Source organism: Elephas maximus, chromosome 24 (genome assembly GCF_024166365.1).
Source record: "Elephas maximus indicus isolate mEleMax1 chromosome 24, mEleMax1 primary haplotype, whole genome shotgun sequence".
Taxonomy (NCBI): domain Eukaryota; kingdom Metazoa; phylum Chordata; class Mammalia; order Proboscidea; family Elephantidae; genus Elephas; species Elephas maximus.
In genome coordinates this window covers 4,851,826-4,870,909 of record NC_064842.1, presented here as the reverse complement: position 1 = coordinate 4,870,909, position 19,084 = coordinate 4,851,826, and the positions used below count along the sequence as shown (strand labels likewise).

The following is a 19,084-nucleotide window of genomic DNA, read 5'->3' as shown; positions in this document are numbered from 1 at the left end:
CATCATGCAAATGTCTTATAAAACCTCTAGCTTGTTCTCATAAAAGTAATATCTAAAAAAATTATTGTTTTGAAGGTTCTAGACAATATTTCCTTTACCTTATGCTATAAAGAAGCCTTTTAATTTATGTTTTCCTCTTTAAACAGGGGGAAATACATTCAATTCCACCTTTTGACAATAGACAGGACGGGTGGAGTTTACTTGGCTCCTCATACTTGCTATTTCAATTCTAATAGCTTTCCACTCGCAGAGGTAAACTCAGGGTCAGCAGCCTTCAATTTTGTCCTGGTCTACTGAACTGGGGATGTATCTTGTCTTTCTTAGACAGTTCACCAGCTTAGGAAGAGCCGATTTGATGTTTAAAGACCTTATTTAAACAATAAAAGCATACTGCCATGTATGGACTGCAGCCAAAACTTGTCATGATGACTAGGAATAGTGTGATATAATGTATACCTACCATCTTTCTGTGTTTGGGGCTCTAACCTGTAACATCTACATGATGAAGAAAGACAAGTGTCAACAGAGCAGTACAGAAATCTGGCTCATGTTGCCCAAAGATGCTGCCTGTTTTCTTGCTGCCAGAGCCTCTACATCCTGGAATTAGACATAAATAATGGAATTGCATTGCTGTCTTTTCCTACCGTGGTTCTGTTCTAGTTCAGAGGGGCTAGCATATGGTGTGTGTCTAAAAATGGACATTTAATAGGATTTCATTGAGCCACTGAACATAAGGTCTTCCCTCTCCTTGAACTTATGATGCTAGTCCCAATATTTTTAATGTATGTACATAGATATACTAATTGGAACTTGGTAGAAGAGGTATCAGGCACATTTAATAAATTAAGTAAGCAAGTAGAGTTTATGTTTGTAAGTAGAGTTTAAAGGCACTTTTATTAGTATTATATATCTAGGGCTTAAATTTCGAAGCAGCCTACTCAACTCACTGTGAAACACAACCTGAACTTCAGAGGTATCTCGTATACTTGCCATTATACCTTGGCTACCATAAGTGAATGAGTAATAATACCATAAGCCAGTAGAAAATATTTCAGTGAGAGAAGGAACTTTTGCATTCACACAGCCAATGGCTTTTCTCATCATTTAGGACAGTGTTAATGGACATCAACAGCCAGTTCCTGCTAATGCTAATACTTATCTCATTATTAAACATGCTAACATTTTGTGGCATCAGAGAAAGGAAACATTTCAAAGCCCAGAGTTTTACAAATTAGTTGCTAAGAAAATCTTCCAGCTATACTGGTGTGCCTCAACTTTTTAATTATTGTAAAAGATAAAGTGAAAGCAGTAGTGTTCTTAAGTGGGGCGGGGAGAGGGGAACTAGCATTCAGTTTTTATACAAGACCCCTAAGACCTTAATGAAAAGAGATCATAAAAGAAAACCATACCGTTCCCAGTGCCATAATTCCTTACTTAGCAATGTGCTGGGATCTCCTGTATTAGAGGCACTGCCCTTCAATGACCAGAAGAGAAGACAATCGCCACTCTTTCCTCCCAATCCTTAGATTAGTGCTGCTGAACTGGTCTTCAAGCATCTTTTTACATACAGTTTCAGGAAGCTTGTAAACCAACATGCCAGTCCACCAATAATACAAATCAAAGTAATAGTTCCTGCTTAAAACCCTTAAAAAATACCGACATAAGTAGAGCAGTATACTACTTCCTACTTCAGAAAATATGGCTGTTTTTATGACTTCTTTTCAAAGCATCATTGTGGGAAGTTAATGAGAAGCAGAACATAGGGCTAAAAGTGGAGAAATTGGGTGGAAGCGGAGAAAGAAAACAATAGACTGGCCTTTGAAAGGAAAAGGTTTGAGAAATTGATGAGTTATGTACGGTGCAAACGGTTAAGCGATGGGCTACTAGCAGAAAGGTGGGCAGTTCACACCCACCCAGTGGCTCGGAGGGAGACAGACCTGGAGATCTGTCTCATAAAGATTACAGCCTAGAAGATTCTATGGGGCAGTTCTACTGTGTCACATGGGGTCGCTATGAGTCAGAATCAATTCCCCGGTGCACAACAACAACAACACATGTGAAATGGTAAATGATTGATTTTGGCATTCTTCAAGAGCTTGATTATATCATATATGCATGTTGAACTAGGAGAAAGGAAGAAAGCCTTGACATAAATTTGACTATCATCTCAGAATCCTACTTGGCCACTCCTTAAGGGCACATGATACAATGACCCATGTGTAACATAAACATCTTCTAAAGATGAAACTTTAGAAAGTGTTGTTAGCATATTAAAACACGCTTCACATTCGGGGATCTGGGTCAGGAGATGCCCTCTTGAATATTAGCATAGGCTTCTCTCTAGGATTATGTAACTGATGAACAGAAGCGGTTCCATGTATTGTATATTTTTATGATGCTCTTTCTTTCATAAATATTATATCAAAATTTTGAAGGTTAGCTAAGTCATTATAAATAGCATAATTAAAGCATTTGGGGGAGTTAAAAAGCTCACTTTCCTGTATAAGGTAAGGGAGGATACCCAACTAATTATGAGATTGGGGGAAAAAATGAACTTTGTTATAAATAAAAACCATCCCAACCGCAATCACCATAAAGAACATTCCATAAGCTTTCTTCATTTCTCATTCTAGAAAGAAAAGCCAGTTGCCGTCGAGTTGATTCCGACTCATGGCAACCCCAGGTGTTTCAGAGTAGAAATATATTCCGTAGAGTTTTCAGTGGCTGATTTTTTGGAAGTAGGTCACCAGGCCTTTCTTTCAAGGTGCCTCCGTGTGGACTCCACCCTTTCAGTTAGCAGCCTAAGGGGTTAACTGTTTGCACCACCCAGCTCATGATAAAATGTCTTGTTTGTCTTTTCCCCTAAAAACTTCTCAAATCTGTCATATTTACACTGTGCTGCATTTAACATTAACAGCTCTTCAAGACCTACAGGGCGGTGTTGAATACTACACACTTTTTTGGAGTTCTGCTACCTCAAATGAATCTCTAAAAATCCTCCAAGATGTAAACTCCCATGTCATTGGCCACTTAAACCCAAACACAGAGTATCGGATTTTTATCTCGGTCTTCAATGGCGTCCACAGCATCAACAGTGAAGTCGTGCACGCGACCACTGGTGACGGGGGTGAGTCCAGATTTTAAGGAATGCTCAGCCTCAGAAATGTGAATGAGATTGATTAATTCTTGTCGGGGCGAGAGCGGTCATCCTCCATTATGAAACTTCCGGGTTGGGGGACAGGGAGGCGGGCTAAAATGCTTAAGTGCTTGCTGTTGTCAAGTGACAGATCAGTAAGTGGTCCCAGTGAGACAGCAGCACAAGGCTCTAATAATGGGGTATTAGCCCCGTTTGTTCCTATTCTTTTCAGTGTATGCTTAGTTTGGAGCCAAGTTCACATCCATAAATGTTGACATTTAGAAACTTTTTTTTTTTAAGATTTGTTCTCTGAAGCAGTATGCTTTTCAAAATGACAGCCAAGCAGTGAGGGCCCTCCCTGAGTCACCAGAAATTGTAGGTGGAAGTTCAGCCACTGAGAAAAATCGCCTATGACTCATTTCTAAGCCCGTTAGCAAGGGGGAGGAAGCAAGGGAAGCAACTTGTGAATCTGAAATGTGTTTGGAATGGTCTTTCTAATCTTTTTGGCTTTATAAAATCTCATTATAAACATTATAATGTCATTACCTCCCAAGCAAGTCTTCCAGGTCATTAGGAGCGCACTTTAAGTGTGGAACCCATCTCCCTTCCTGGTGCAATAGGTCAGCACCTTTTGTTTATAAAATAGAACGGATTACAAGGACAATCCTTCAACTAGTTAAGATGGGTTCTTATGATAAAAATAGATGTCTGCAGAGTTATTTCTGACAAGCTTGAATAATTGTGTAATTTAACGCTAAGCAAGATTTTTTTTCTAATGTGAGATTTCATCATTACCTATGGTAATCAACATTCAAAATCATTTACATAATGACAATATTGCATTATTGCTTCATATAGCTTGAGTTACAAGCTAGTAACATCAAATGATTTTTCACGTTCCACCAGCCTCAGTGCATTTAAGTTTTATATTTTGCTTAAGGAGCAATTTTTTTCTTTCTTTTTTTTCTTTATGGGAGGTGTGGAGTGAAAGGATGGAGAAGAGGCAAATAATAGATATGTGTTAGCGATGCAGATGAGTGAATAATTTATCATCATATCCCACTGGTCACATAGGGTTGAAGATTAGCACTATGCTGGTGGTATAAAACATTTCGCCACCAATTCCTATGGTTTCTAACTGAGAGTGTAATAAGCCAATTTCCAGAGGCCTACGGACTGTGATGACTTCATCAGAGACCAGCAGATAAGCAGTGAACCCTTCGCTAAACCTAAGTATGGATCTGCGTTTAGCTTAGCAAGTGCTTTTTCAGAGACAGCTGGAGTTTATTCAGATTCTTCCTTTAATTCCAGAGCCTCAGGGCTTGCTTCCTCCAGAGGTTGTCGTCATCAACAGCACAGCTGTACATGTCATCTGGACATCTCCTTCAAACCCAAATGGTGTTGTCACTGAGTGTTCCATCTATGTAAATAATAAGCTCTACAAGACTGGAATGGATGTGCCTGGGTCGTTCGTCCTGAGAGGCCTGTCTCCCTTCACTATCTATGACATTCAGGTTAGAACGTTGGATTTTTTAAAATTATTATTATTATTTTGATGGTTAAGCTTATGGGTATGTTAAATAAAACATGCTTGGTGACTTCTCTAAGTGGAATCTTCCATCTTGGTTAAAAAAAAAGAAAAAAACTTGGTTAGAGATTATTTATTTGGTGGCAGGGGGAGACGGAACAGGGAAATTGATCAGGATTATATCCGTTTGCTGTGGGCAAACACGTGGGTCTCTGGAGAGAAGACCATGATAATATGGAAAATGACGGTGATAAGGATGATAATGATATTCTAACCCACAAAATGAAGCAAATCACACATTCAGAATAAGCCTCGCCAAGCAGTGTGCCTTTTTCCTGTTTTTTTCACTGTTATTAAAATCAGAATCAGCCTAGGAATATTGGAACGTTCTTTCTATTCCTCTGTCTGCTACTTACTAATTTAACAACTTCAGGGAGGTTATATAACCTCAGCAGGCCCCAATTTTCTCTTTTGTAAGTACAATGGACTAGGTGACTTAAAACATCCTACCACCTCTAGTATTCTGGGATTCTAAAGGCAACAAAACCAAAAAACCCATTGCCATCGAGTCGATTCCAACTCATGGCGACCCTATAGGACAGAGTAGAGCATGCCTGGTAGATTTGAAATGCTGACCTTTTCATTAGCAGCTGAGCTCTTAACTACTGCGCCACCAGGATCCTCTAAATGCAACAAGAAAATATAAATGAGTATCTAGCAGACGAGCAAATAGTAAAAGGTTTTATCCAAGGATAAAAGTATGTATCCACTCATCCTCCAGCGAATGTTCAATGATCCCCACCTATGTGAGCGCTGAGGTATTTAAACTTTTTGCCCCTTGGACCTCTTTGAGGATCTAATGGAGTAAGTGCACCCTGCCCTAGAAAAATGTTTCTGCACATACGTGACAAAATTTAACACTTAACTTCAGAGAATGTACTGACCATCCGAGGCCCACCTCATGGACCTTCTTCAGGGTCTATTAACCTTAAAAGCAGAAAAACTGAAGAGAATAATAAGGCATATAAAACAAGAAACATATCCTTACGGAGTCAGAAATCTTGTTAGCCTGCTAAGACATAAAAGATAACAAGGCCAAATGAGCAAATAAGTGATAAAAGGAGAGTCTTCAGATGCTTGAAGTTTATAGAGAAAGGCTGCAGTTTAGTAATTTTTTTTTTTTTTACTAAACTCCTAAAGTTTTTGTAAATAATTTTTTTGCAAAAAGCTTTGTAAATAACTTTCAAGAAGATGTTAAAGCACAAAAATTTTATTTAACCACAGAAATTTTTCACTGGCTCTGTTTATTTAGTAATGCCATCTCCTTCATCTCCCCATCATCTTCTTTTTGCCACATTTGAAGGTAAAGCATACATAACCATTTGACTACAGTGAATGTATTAGCCTCCTCTACTACCACGCATAGTGCTTGCTTTCTGAGAAAACTAAGAAGATGTGTGATAGGGAAGAAAGGTGTGTTTATTGTTTTTCATCACACTCCATGATTCCCATTAACCCACCTGAGTTAGCCTGGGGTATGTAGACTGTTTATGACCATTGCTCTTTTAGTGAGTCTGTGTGTGTACATGGAACATAGATCAAATTACACAGTAACAATCATACTCAAAATAATTAGAAATACAGTTTTGAGAACAGGTTAGCATAGGAAATTGACAGAGGATTTGCCGTATTATCTATCCTCTTTCAGGGCTTACCAAAAGGTCGGCAGTTTGAATCCAGCAGCCACTCCTTAGAAACCATATGGGGCAGCTCTACTCTGTCCTGTAGGTTTGCTGTGAGTCGGAATGGACCTGATGATGGCGATGGGCGTGGAGAAATCAGGCTGAGCTCCCAAAAGGCTGCCGATGCGTTTGCTTTGTTGTTGTTATCCATTGTCAGGTGCCATCCAGTCTGTTCTGACTCATGAAGACCCCATATTGCTTTTTTAGGACTCACAACACAACCTGGGGCTGAGTTCCCTGGGGGTTGTGGGGGCATGACCCACTCCTTTTTTGACGTGGAGCAAGGTTTGATATTCAAGTGTTTCAGACCTGTTCATTCGTATTGGTTTGTGTTAGTGGTAGGATTTTGATCAGATTTGAGACATGGAAACAGACGAGGAGCTATGAGACTGAATTTAATTTCAATATATGAATTTTGTTACTTGTGACTAAGACATTCCTATTCCCCAAAACTGTGCTATTGTGAACTTTTCACAGTTCAAGAATAAAAATTAAAAATGAAATCTGTTGCCATTGAGCCAATTCCGACTCATAGAGACCCTAAAGGACACACTAAAACTGCCCCATACAGTTTCCAGGGAGCCCCTGGTGGATTTGAACTGCCAAGCTTTTGGTTAGCAGGTATAGATCTTAACCACTATGCCACCAGGGTTTCCCAGTTGAGGAGTACTACACCTGAAATAACAGTTGCATTTCTGGAAAATTGACTATCAAATTTCAAGGATTTTCAGTATGATATCAGAGATAATTTGACTTCGTTTAAAATATGCATTTACTTGAAATGCCTAATACTTTAGAATTAAGATTCTCCATTCTAACCCCCTCTGTAAAAGAACTACTAATTGTAAAGTGGACACATAAATGTACCCAAATAGCTACTTTTTAAATAAATCCTTTTACATATATATTTTTAAAAAGATCAAGTTTTAATGTTGGTTCAATTTTATTTCTCTTTAATATGAACATGGTAAACCTTCATATTTGTGTTTCATTCACATTTTATGCAAAACAACTTTAGTACCAGAAATATGCTCCAAAGATGAAGTCTTGGAATATTATTTTAGTAAAACTGAGAAAAATATTGACACATTTCTCTGATGTCAAAAAAAAAAAAAAAAAAAAGCTTTCTGGAGAAATATTTGAATACAGCTAAATAGTTTATATTAAGCACTTAGAAATGCTTAACATTCAGATGATAAGGCAACAGGCTGTATTATAGCCCTCAAATTAATTATCTCAAATATTACCAACTTGATCATATGCCCTGATTTCTCTGAGCCCCAATTTACAAACTTGTGCAGATAGAGTTGTAAGGACTCAATAAAATAATTTGTGCAAGCACCTACCATGGTATTTGGCACGTATTAGTTACACAATACATTCAGTTAAGTTGATTGTGAGCTATCCCATTATGCATCAGATAGTCAACTATTTCCAGTATGTGTAATATTTTATTTTCCTTAATTGTATTATAGTAAGTCTATTTTATGCTCTTCTGCCTTTAAGTTATTTGGAGTTTAGTTGGTCATACTCAGAGCAGAGGGTCTTGAAAGAGTTTAAATATCTACTAAGTATTACAGCAAAATAACCTATGGCCTAAGTAAATGACATGCTTAACCAGCATTATAAAAATATGCCTCAACTCCCATTCAGGTGCAAACTGCCCTATGAATAAAATGTCACATCTATAAATAAATACAGTAAGAATCACATTTGTCTTTCCTAAATGCCAATGAAGCAAGAGAACTGCTTCACTTAAAAGCTCAGCATTAGTACTTAAGATTCACAGTATCCCGTTTCCCTCCTGCATTTATGTATTAGATGCTGGAAATAAATTAGCACTGGAAAAAGTACAGCTCCTCTTTGGTCTCTCCTTTAATTGAGAGCAGAATGATGTAGTTTCGAGGATGTCCCATGAGCAATCTTTCGTACGTTCATTTGTCTCCCCTCCCTCTTGCTGAGTATAACCCTTTTGTGTTACTCATGTTTGATGATCTCCATTTCTAATCTCTAGTTATTCCACCCTACTTACTTTTTATTCAGATTAGGTGACAGAATTAAAGGAATGAATGATGATTTTCTGCTGTGATTAAGGTAAAAACACAATTGATGCTGGAACAAATGGATATAAAATAGCTCCACCATATTGGAAGCCTTCTCTAGCCCTCATTTTTCTTCTATTACACATTAGCATTTCGGCTATTTGTTGTAAGGTGTCACAACTTCCAGAAGATATCATCATTACACTGCTTGGGTATAGATCTAGGGAGCCGTATACAGCGATAACCTATTTTGTTTGCAAACTGTCTCCTAGGCACCTTCCATTCCTTGACTGTGCACGGGGTAGATTAATATGTCTGTCTTTTTCTGAATGGTTGGAACCAGAGACCAAGCCTTGCCATTTTAGCCGCTAAATCAATTGTTCTGAGCCCAATTCTGCACTCTACTCTGAGCCTGTCCCACTGGAGTCAATTAACATCAAAGTTGAATATTTATTAAACCCCAAGAGGCTGTAGAGCACTAGAAGAGATTCATATGAAGTGAGCGTGGGTGGGATTCGGCCCATCATCAGTCTGCATTTGAAAATGGCTGGATTTATTCTTTTCTAAACTAATGTTTGCAGGTTGAGGTCTGCACAATGTACGCCTGTGTGAAAAGCAACGGAACCCAAATCACCACTGTAGAAGATACTCCGGATGATATACCAACACCCACAGTTCATGGCATCACCTCAAGGTACAGAACGCTGATCCTAAGCAATGAAAATGGAAACCAACGGTATTCTCCCAGCCATGACAATCTTATTTAAGTGGCTTTAAATATGCTTGTAAATCAAATTTTTGATATTATTGTACAGGTGTTCATCTTCATTGGCCAGATTCCCTGAACATTTAAGCTTGGATTTCCCTGACTACCCAGCTTCATTTCCCATTACTTAGTAATCTATGAGCAAATACTTAAATGCACTAAAGAGCCTTTTTATTTAAATGTGTCCTTCAGTGAATCCTTCTATGAGGCAAAGAACACAATTTTAATTAGAATGACTGCCTTCTAACTTAATCTCTTTGGAAAAAAAAATTGGATTTACATATATCAGATTGCCCTGAAGCTAGAAATACCTGTAAAATAAACAGGGGAGGTAATCTTTGAATCAACATTATCAATTTTATCAGAGTCTTGGTAGAATCCGTTTATTTTTCTGTATTCTTTTGTTACTGAGAAATGACCATAGTTTGAAAGCGAGTCCCTTTACAATTCAAAATTAGCAATAAGAAGAATGTTTAACGTCAAATTTCCGAAGCTAAAAATGTGATGATAATTGTTCATTCCTCTACATCAAGTTGAGGCTAGAGAAAGAAATCTGAGTGCTCCCACATCATACTTTTGCTCTAGACAAAGGAATCGCTTTTCACACACACACACACACACACACACACACACACTTACTAAAAATAATAAAATACATAAATTCTGAAAGACTCCTCTGTGGCATAATGAAATTTCATTTTTTTTTTAAATTTTAATTGATAACAAAAATATCTGTACTGATCTTAGAGACTAAAAACCCACCCAGTGCCGTCAAGTTGATTCCGACTTATAGAGACCCTAGTGATTAAAATAATTAGAAAAACCCCAGTAACTAGGTTCTTAGCTGTTCAGGGTAAAACCTTACCTTCTGGAGCACCTCCTTTATTCCACACAGGATAGATGCTGACCTAATTGTTGATGTTCTGTGTAATTGATAGTCTTTTTTTTCAGCTGGTTCATCATCACCTGTCAGCAAGATTACTTGCTATGCAGAGGGAAGTGGTCAAGTTAAATGGGCGCCAGAGACCTTTGTTTATTCTTTCGGCAAATACATTTATGGCTATAATTAAGGCAGAAATGATACAAAGAAGTATAAAACATGGTTCCTAACTTTGCAAGGAGCCCTGGTGGTGCAGCGGTTGAGAGTTCAGCTGCTAACCAAAAGACTGGAAGTTCTAGCCTCTCCTTGGAAACCCTGTGGGGCAGTTCTACTCTGTTCTATAGGGTCACTCCAGTCTACTGTGGGAAACACTGCCCTAAACAAATAATTACAGAACAATATGAAAAATACTGCATTAGAGGTTTGAAATGTGCAGGAAAAGCATAAAGAGAAAAATACCAAACTCTACCCAGGATTATCTGTGAAAGCTTCATAGAGGATATGACATTTGAGTTCAGCCTTGAAGAACTCAGGAAGAATTATACTTGGGTAGGTGGATATTGTCAGATTTCTTGTCTGTTAGCAGCCCCATGACTCAAGCCCAGGTGATGGTATAGAGGAGTATATCTTGGATTACATATATACGTAACTAAAAATAATCTTTAAGCTTTATAAGAAATTAAACAAATGTCTGTAATGCCTTTGACTCTCGGGTATCTTTTCCTTTAGAAGACCCTTGCAGATGGTAATAGGACAAGTCTTTTTCAGTCCGGTTAAAGATTGCTTATCCCCAAACATTTTAAGTTGATGGCAAAAATATGTTAAAAGCTATTTAAAAAAACAAGAGGAAGTAAGAAGAGAGAAGACAACAACAGAAAAAGAGATGTCAACACCATTTCGGAAGCCATATTTGACAGTAAGAGGCAAATGACTTGGTACAGTGGAAAGATTTATAACCAGTATGTTGGCAGAGAGTGATAATGACAGGAATCAAGCTCATCGCCCTGCAGAGACCCTGAGAGGCTGAGCACTAAGAACCTTTAAGGATTGGGAAGAGCAGGGAGATGGTGTAAGCTTCTAAACTGAAATCAGGGGATTACCTGAAAGTCTAAAAATAAGTGGCTGAAACTCAAGGTTTTCTGTGGCTACACTAGGCATCCGGTATTTATTGTTCCTCTTCTATGAGGCAAACTCCACCCACCAGGGCATCAAAAGTTTCTTCTTTTGAAAAACTGAACCAGAGACATTTAGAAATTTGAATGACTAGGCACAGTGGAAAGGTGGGATGAGAGACAGAGGTAAAAATGGTGATAAAGTGACAAATACAACCTGAGTGGTGGAAGCCTCAGCTGCTTTCCCAGTTCTTCTCTCATTAACAAGTAGTCTGTCATAAATGCCTACAGACAGGAAATTGGACATTATTCTCTGGAAAAGCCTGAATGGCCCCAAATAAAGTACCTCCAGACACTAGCACATAGGACCACCTAAGAGAAAAAATTTTTCCACCTGGTCACCAGTAGGGAAGTACACAAATCAACAAGTCTTAACTATCTACATAAAACTTATAGTCAACTATTTCTGGTGCATCACTTTTAAAGATAAAAAGGAGACTAAAATCAACAAAAGAATGAAATGATTCAATAGAACAGAAAATGCAAGGGGGAGGAAAAAGTATCATAACCTCAAAGAGATAAAAGTAGATCCTCTATCCAGAAAACAAAAACAGGATGCTTCAAAAAGAGTCAAAGTGTTTTCCAAAAAAAAAAAATTCTGGAAAATAAAATGTGAAAGCAGAATTGAAACTTTGGAATAAAATTTGAGGGCATGTCTCCGAAAACACATTAAAAGATAAAGGTGTCAAAAAAAGAAGAGAGAAAGAAAAGCATTGAAAAAATTAAAAAGAAATCCAGGAAGTGAAATGTTTGAATAATGAGAGTTCAAGGAAGGAGAAGAAAATCTTCAAAGAAAGATGACAAGAAAATATCCCAGAACCAAAGTCACTGGTCTGTAGATTAAAAAATTCCATAGATACCAACACAATGACTGAAAACAGAGCTATATAAAGGTATGTTATCGGAAATTTCACAATATCAGGATAAAAAGGTACATTAAAAATTATTCCATACTACGCATTGATAAAGAACAGTGAGGAATCTGTGAAACAGTTCATAACATGGAGGAACCTGGAAGGCATAATAAAAACCCACCCACTGCTGTGGAAGGCATTATACTGAGTGAAATTAGTCAGTTGCAAAAGGACAAATATTGTATAAGACCACTATTATAAGAACTTGAGAGATAGTTTAAACTGAGAAGAAAACTTTTTCTGTGGTTATGAGGGGGAAGGGAGCGGGGTGGGAGAGGGGTATCCACTAATTAGATAGTAGATAAGAACTACTTTAGGTGAAGGGAAAGACAGCACACAATACAGGGGAGGTCAGCACAATTGGACTAAACCAAAAGCAAAGAAATTTTCTGAATAAACTGAATGCTTCGAAGGCCAGCGTAGCAGGGGCAGGGGTCTGGGGACCATGGTTTCAGGGGACATCTAAGTCAATTGGTATAATAAAATCTATTACAAAAACATTCTGCATCCCACTTTGAAGAGTGGAGTCTGGGGTCTTAAACACTACCAAGCAGCCATCTAAGATGCATCAGTTGGTCTCAACCCACCTGGATCAAAGAAGAATGAAGAACACCAAGGACGTAAGGTGATTACAAGCCCAAGAGACAGAAAGGGCCACATGAACCAGAGCCTACATCATCCCGAGACCAGAAGAACTAGATGGTGCCTGGCTACAACCGATGACTCCCCTGACAGGGAAAACAACAGAGAACCCCTGAGGGAGCAGGAGAGCAGTGGGATGCAGACCCCAAATTCTCATAAGACCAGACTTAATGGCCTGACTGAGACTAGAAGGACCCCGGTGGTCATGGCCCCCAGACCTTCTGTTGGCCCAGGACAGGAACCATCCCTGAAGCCAACTCCTGAGACATGGATTGGACTGGACAATGGGTTGGAGAGGAATGCTGGTGAGGAGTGAGCTTCTTGGATCAGGTGGACACTTAAGACTATGTTGGCATCTCCTGCCTGGAGGCGAGATGAGAGGGTGGAGGGGGTTAGAAGCTGGCGAAAAGGACATGAAAAGAGTGAAGGGAGAGAGGGGGCTGCCTCATTAGGGGGAGAGTAATTGGGAGTGTGTAGCAAGGTGTATATGGGTTTTTGTGTGAGAGACTGACTTGATTTGTAAACTTTCCCTTAAAGCAAAATAAAAATTATTAAAAAAAAGAATAATAAAAAAAAAAAGAACCAGCCTCTCCATCTGGGGTCTTAAACACTAGCAAGTGGCCATCTAAGATGCATCAATGAGTCTCAACTCACCTGGACCAAAGGAGAAGGAAGAACACCAAGGACACAAGGTAATTATGAGTCCAAGAGACAGAAAGGGCTACATAGACCAGAGACTGCATCAGCCTGAGACCAGAAGAACTAGATGGTGCCTGGCCAGAACTGATGACTGCCCTGACAGGGAACACAACAGAGAACCCCTGAGGGAGCAGGACACCAGTGGGATGCAGACCCCAAATTCTGGTACAAAGACCAGACTTAATGGTCTGACTGAGACTAGAAAGACCCTGGTGGTCATGGCCCTCAGACCTTCTGTTGGCCCAGGATAAGAACCATTCCCAAAGCCAACTCTCCAGACAGGGTTTGGACTGGACAATGGGATAGAAAAAGATGCTGGTGAAGAATGAGTTTCTTGGATCAAGTAGACACTTGAGACTATGTTGGCATCTCCTATCTGGAGGGGAGATGAGAGGGCAGAAGGGGTTAGAAGCTGGTGGAATGGACATGAAAAGAGAGAGTGGAGGGAAGGAGCAGGCTGTCTCATTAGGGGTAGAACAATTAGGAGTATATAGCAAGGTGTATATAAGTTGTATGAGAAACTGACTTGATTTGTAAACTTTCACTTAAAGCACAATAAAAATTAAAAAAAAAAAAAGTTCCAGGAATAAAAGACAGACCCTGTACATGCTGCACTGGAAATCTGAATGGCGCCTGCAGTATTCACTGCTAAAAGACAATGGAGCAATGCCTTCAAAATTCTGAACTGAACAAAACAACAACGACAAAAAAAAACTTTTCGTCTTGAAACTCCATATGCAATTTTAATTAAATCTGAGATTACTATAAAGGCAATTTATTACATGCAAAGAGAAAAAATACAGGTCCTACTAAAAACTGACAAGGCTGTGAAGAGAACAGCCTACTTTTAATAATGAAGTAAATAAACTTCTGAAAGGATTCTGGGTTTTATGAATTTGTTTATTTTGCAATTATTCCCTTAAACTTTTTAAATTTGTTATTAATTTATATGCAGGAAAATTCATTCTTTGCTACAGTTCTGAGTTTTGATAAATGCATAGAGTTGTGGTGTGTAAACATTACCAGATCAAGATATAGAACAGTTCTATTATGTTGAAATATTCCCTTTTTAGCCAACCCCTTTTCCTTACCCCCCAAATCATGGCATCCATTGCTCTGTTCTCACTTGTGTAGTTTTGCCTTGTCATATAATTGTCATATATGTAGCCATTTAAGTCTGGCCTCTTTCAGTTAAGATTCATCCATGTTATTGTACATATCAGTAGTTACTGTTTATTGCCAAGTAATATTCCATTTTTATCAATATGCCACACACACACACACAAATTGCTATTGAGTCAATTCTGACTCATAGCAAATGTATAGGACTGAGTAGAACTGACCGCTAGGGTTTCCAAAGAGCAGCTAGTGGATTCAAACTGCCAACCTTTCGGTTAGCAGCCAAGCTCTTAACCACTACACCACCAAGGCTCCAAAATTACACGACTTGTATACAGTTTGGGTAGTTTCCAGTTCCTGGTTACTATGAATAAAGCTGCTATACACATTCAGATTCAGATTTTGTGTGAATGTAAGTTTTCATTTTATTTGGGTAAATAGGAGTGGGATCGCTGAATCATATCATAATTTTATGTTTTACTTTATATGAAACTGACAAACTTCTTACATTCCTGCTAGCATTATATGAGAGTTCTAGCTACCCCACATTTTTGCCAGCACTTGAGATGCTGGAAGGATTTTCCCACTTTTTTCACAGCCATTTTAATAGGTGTGTAGTGGTGTCTCCTTGTGGTTTTAATTTACATTTCCTTCATGACTGTTGATATCAATCGTCTTTGCATTGCTTATCTGAGATTTGTTTATCTGTTTTGGTGATGTGCCTATTCAAATAATTTACCAATGTGTTAATTAGATTATGTGTTATCTCATTGTTTGGTTTTGAGAGTTTTAAAAATATTTCAGATACAAGTCTTTCGTTAGATATGTGATTTGTATATATTTTCCTTCAATCTGGCTTTTCTTTTCATTCCATTAGTTGTGTCTTACAGAACAGAAATTTGAAATTTCAGTAAAGTTCAATTTATCGTTTTTTTTTTAAATGTTATGGATTGTGCATTTGTTGTTGTCTAAGAACTCTTTGCCTGATCCAAGAGCACAAAGAGCTTCTCCTGTCATTTCTTCTGGCCTTTTTACACTTTTACAATTTGCATTTAAGCCTGTGATTCCTTTTTGTTAATTTTTGTATAAACTGAGGAATGGGTCAAGGTTAATTTTTTTGGCAAATGGATGTCCAACTTTTCCAGTACAATCTTTTGGAAAGACTATCTTTTCTTCATTGAATTGCTTTTGGATCTTTGTCAAAAATCAGTTAAACACATAGAGTAAATCATTTCTGGACTCTATTCAGTTCCTTTGATCTGTGTGTGTGTTTATTTACCAATATCACACATCCTTGATTACTATAGCTTGGTAGTAAGCTGTGAGATAATATGACGTGAGACCTTCAACTCTGACCTTCCTTTTAAAAAAATTACTGTGGCTCTTCTCATTACTTTGCCTTTCAATATAAACTTTGAAATCAGCTTGTTACAAAAAAAATCTACGATTTTAATTAGGACCGCGTTGACTCTGTAGATCAGTTGGGGAAGAAACGACAACAGAATCAAGTGTTCCAGTTCGTGAACACGTTATGTTGTTGTTAAGTGCCATAGAGTCGATTCCAATTCATAGTGACCCCATGTGACAGAATAGAACTGCCTCATAGTGTTTCCTAGGCTGTAATCTTTGTGTGTGTGTGTGTGTGTGTGTGTGTGTGTGACATTGGCTGCCAACCCCACGTTATGTCAGCATTCTCCCCTTCTCCATTCCAGGTTCCATTTTCCATCTGTCCAATTTTCCTGTCCCTTCCTGCCTTCTCATCTTTGCTTTGGGGCTGGTGTGCCCATTAGTCTTGTGTACATGATTGAACTATGAAGCACGTCCCTCACGTGTGTTATTGTTGACCCTAGAGACCTGTCTAATCTTTGGCTGAAAGGTGAACCTCAGGAGTGACTTCAGCACAGAGTTAAAAGGGCACGTGGGGGCCATACTCTTGGGGAATGGAAGCAGATTGCCAGGTCTTCCACTGAGCAGCTTTCAAACTACCAACCTTTCAGTTAGCAGCTGAGCGCTTAACTGTTGCACTATCAGGGCTTCTTGAACATGACATATTACTCCATTTATTTGGATCCTCTTTCTCTTATTTCATCAGTGTTTTGTGAAATTCAGTATACAGATATGGCGTATATTTCATCATATTTATACCTAATTATTTCTTTTTGGAGGTGTTACTGTCTATTTTTTTGATTTGGTATTGTTCGTGGTTCTTAAAAAAAAAAATGAAATCCAACTGCTCATTGCTAGTGAAAAGAAACACAATTGGTTTTAGTATACTGGCCTTTTATCATGAGACCTTGCTAAACTCATGGTTAGTTCTAGAAGCTTCTTTGCAGATTCCTATGATCTACATTGAAAATCATATCATCTGTGAAAAGAGCGGTTTTCTCTCTTTCCAATCTGCATCTTTTAGTTCTTTTTCTTGTCTTGTTGCACTGGATACTTCAATAAGGTGATAAAAACTGATATCCTTGACTTGTTTCCAATCTCTGAAAGTTTTCCGTTTTTTACCATTAAAATATGTCAAATATGATGGTTACTATTAATTTTTTATTAATTTTTTGGAGATTTCCTTTATCAGGTTGAGGAATTCCCCTTCTACTACTATTTTTCTGAGAGTCTTAATCATATATAAATATTGAATGTGTCAAATACTTTTTCTACATGTTTAATTGTTGTTATGGCTAATTACAGTGATTGACTTTCAAACATTGAATGAGCTTTCTGTTCTCTGGATAAACCCAATGGTTGTTATGTATTATTTTATTAACCTATTGCTGGGTCTAATCTACTGTTATCTTGTTGAGGACATTTGTGTCTCTGCTCATAAAGGATAATTGGTCTATAACGGTTTTGTGTGCTTTTGGTACTGTGGTAATTTTGGCTCAATAAAATAAGTTTGGAAGTGTTCCTCTCTCTTCTATTTTCTGCAGGAGCTTGTATGACAGTGGTTTTTTGTTTTGTTTTGTTTTGTTAATTTTAGATATGTTTTGCCTTGTGTTGCATTGGTTCATACACAGAATTGGGGGCTCTCTTAGTTTTCTCCTATTTCAGAGTCCTCTCATACTTTCCAGCTTTCGTGGACATCCTTTCTCAGATTCCTTTCCCATGGTTTCTCTCAGAATTTTGGCTTCTAGGTTGTATCACAATTTGCACAACTGAAACAATCCTTGGGGCAATGAGGTGAGAGCCCCCACATCCTTTGGGCCACAGGAGCCCCTCGTCTGGGTTCTTCTGAATAGAACATTGGTTTTTTGGTTCTTTGACTTGTTTTTGGAGGGGAGTGTTAGTTGTCCACACAGCCACATCTGCCCTAGTGCAGCCCTGTGACTGAGCACACCCTCAGAGCAGCAGCCAGAGGAAAAAGGGAAAACAAAACAAAACAAAATGGGGGTTTCCCCCACATGCTCTGGCTTACAAGGCCTTTTTGTTCCAGGTACTCTGGCCAGAAAGACGGTTTCTGCCAGATTTTGCTTGCCCAGAACACAGTTCCACACTGGGGCTGCTCTTGAGTTAAAGCTGAGGCATAAAAGAGGGGGAAAAAATGGGAAACACATCCTATTAGGTTTGTTCTTCAAGTTTTGGCTCCCCTCCTGATCGGTCTGCCACAGTGAACATTTCAGAGTCCTCAGGTAGTTGCTTTTGTACTTTGTCCAGAGATGTTAGTTGCAATCAGTGGGAGAGAGTGGCGGTAATGGGCTCGCTCCATCTTGGCCAGAACAGGAAGTCCCCCTACACCATATTTTATGTTATTCCAACGCTTTTGGTGATTTTTTCTTTTTTTGGTCGAAGACCTAACAAAAACTTGATAGAAATCATTCACAGCCAAATATTGGCATATAAAATCTTTCCTTTATTAAAATGATCCATCGTAGCAGAGTAACATTTTCCAAAGGCAAGACTCTAACGAGCCGGTATGGGCTGCCAAGCCATTAATCAAAATTACACCAGCACCAAAGTAGTTAGCCTCCTGTGTGCACATTATTGTTTGTGTAATCCCATCATACTTCTGGCAATGTATACTTGTTAGGTATATTTCTACTTTGGTCTAAAACATCTCTTTTATATTAGCAACATGCGAAATCCTTCCAGAAAAATGTCAATAGACTGGGTTTACTTTTACTTCTAAGGCATTTAAAGTTATTTGGTTTCTATTATGACATGTATTCTTTAGATTTTTGTTTGTTTTTGTTGAAATCCAGTAGTCAGTGAAATTTACATGCATGTATTTTAATAACATATCAGGTAGCATGTAAGCCTGATTATACCCATGGGGTGCATCAACTTACCTTTGGTCTTAACCTATGCCTTGCTTGTGACGATACTGTGTGAAGTGCAGACAATTATGCATAGTTCTCCTTTGTACCTTAACCAAAGATGCCATAGCACACAAATGCAGAAAGATCAGGTGGATGCTTCTAGTTTTATAGGCTGCTCATCCAGGAAC

The 19,084-nt window shown here is 38.4% G+C and overlaps 1 protein-coding gene across 4 annotated transcripts in view; it reads left to right on the top strand.

The window, feature by feature from the left end:
* Positions 1-19,084, top strand: part of USH2A (usherin) — a 906,431-nt gene that overhangs the window by 628,329 nt on the left and 259,018 nt on the right. For all 4 annotated transcript variants that reach the window (XM_049868234.1, XM_049868232.1, XM_049868231.1 and 1 more), the window contains 3 exons: positions 2,918-3,127; positions 4,448-4,650; positions 9,030-9,142. In XM_049868234.1, the coding sequence (XP_049724191.1) occupies positions 2,918-3,127; positions 4,448-4,650; positions 9,030-9,142 (526 nt within the window). The remainder of the gene's footprint in view (positions 1-2,917; positions 3,128-4,447; positions 4,651-9,029; positions 9,143-19,084) is intronic.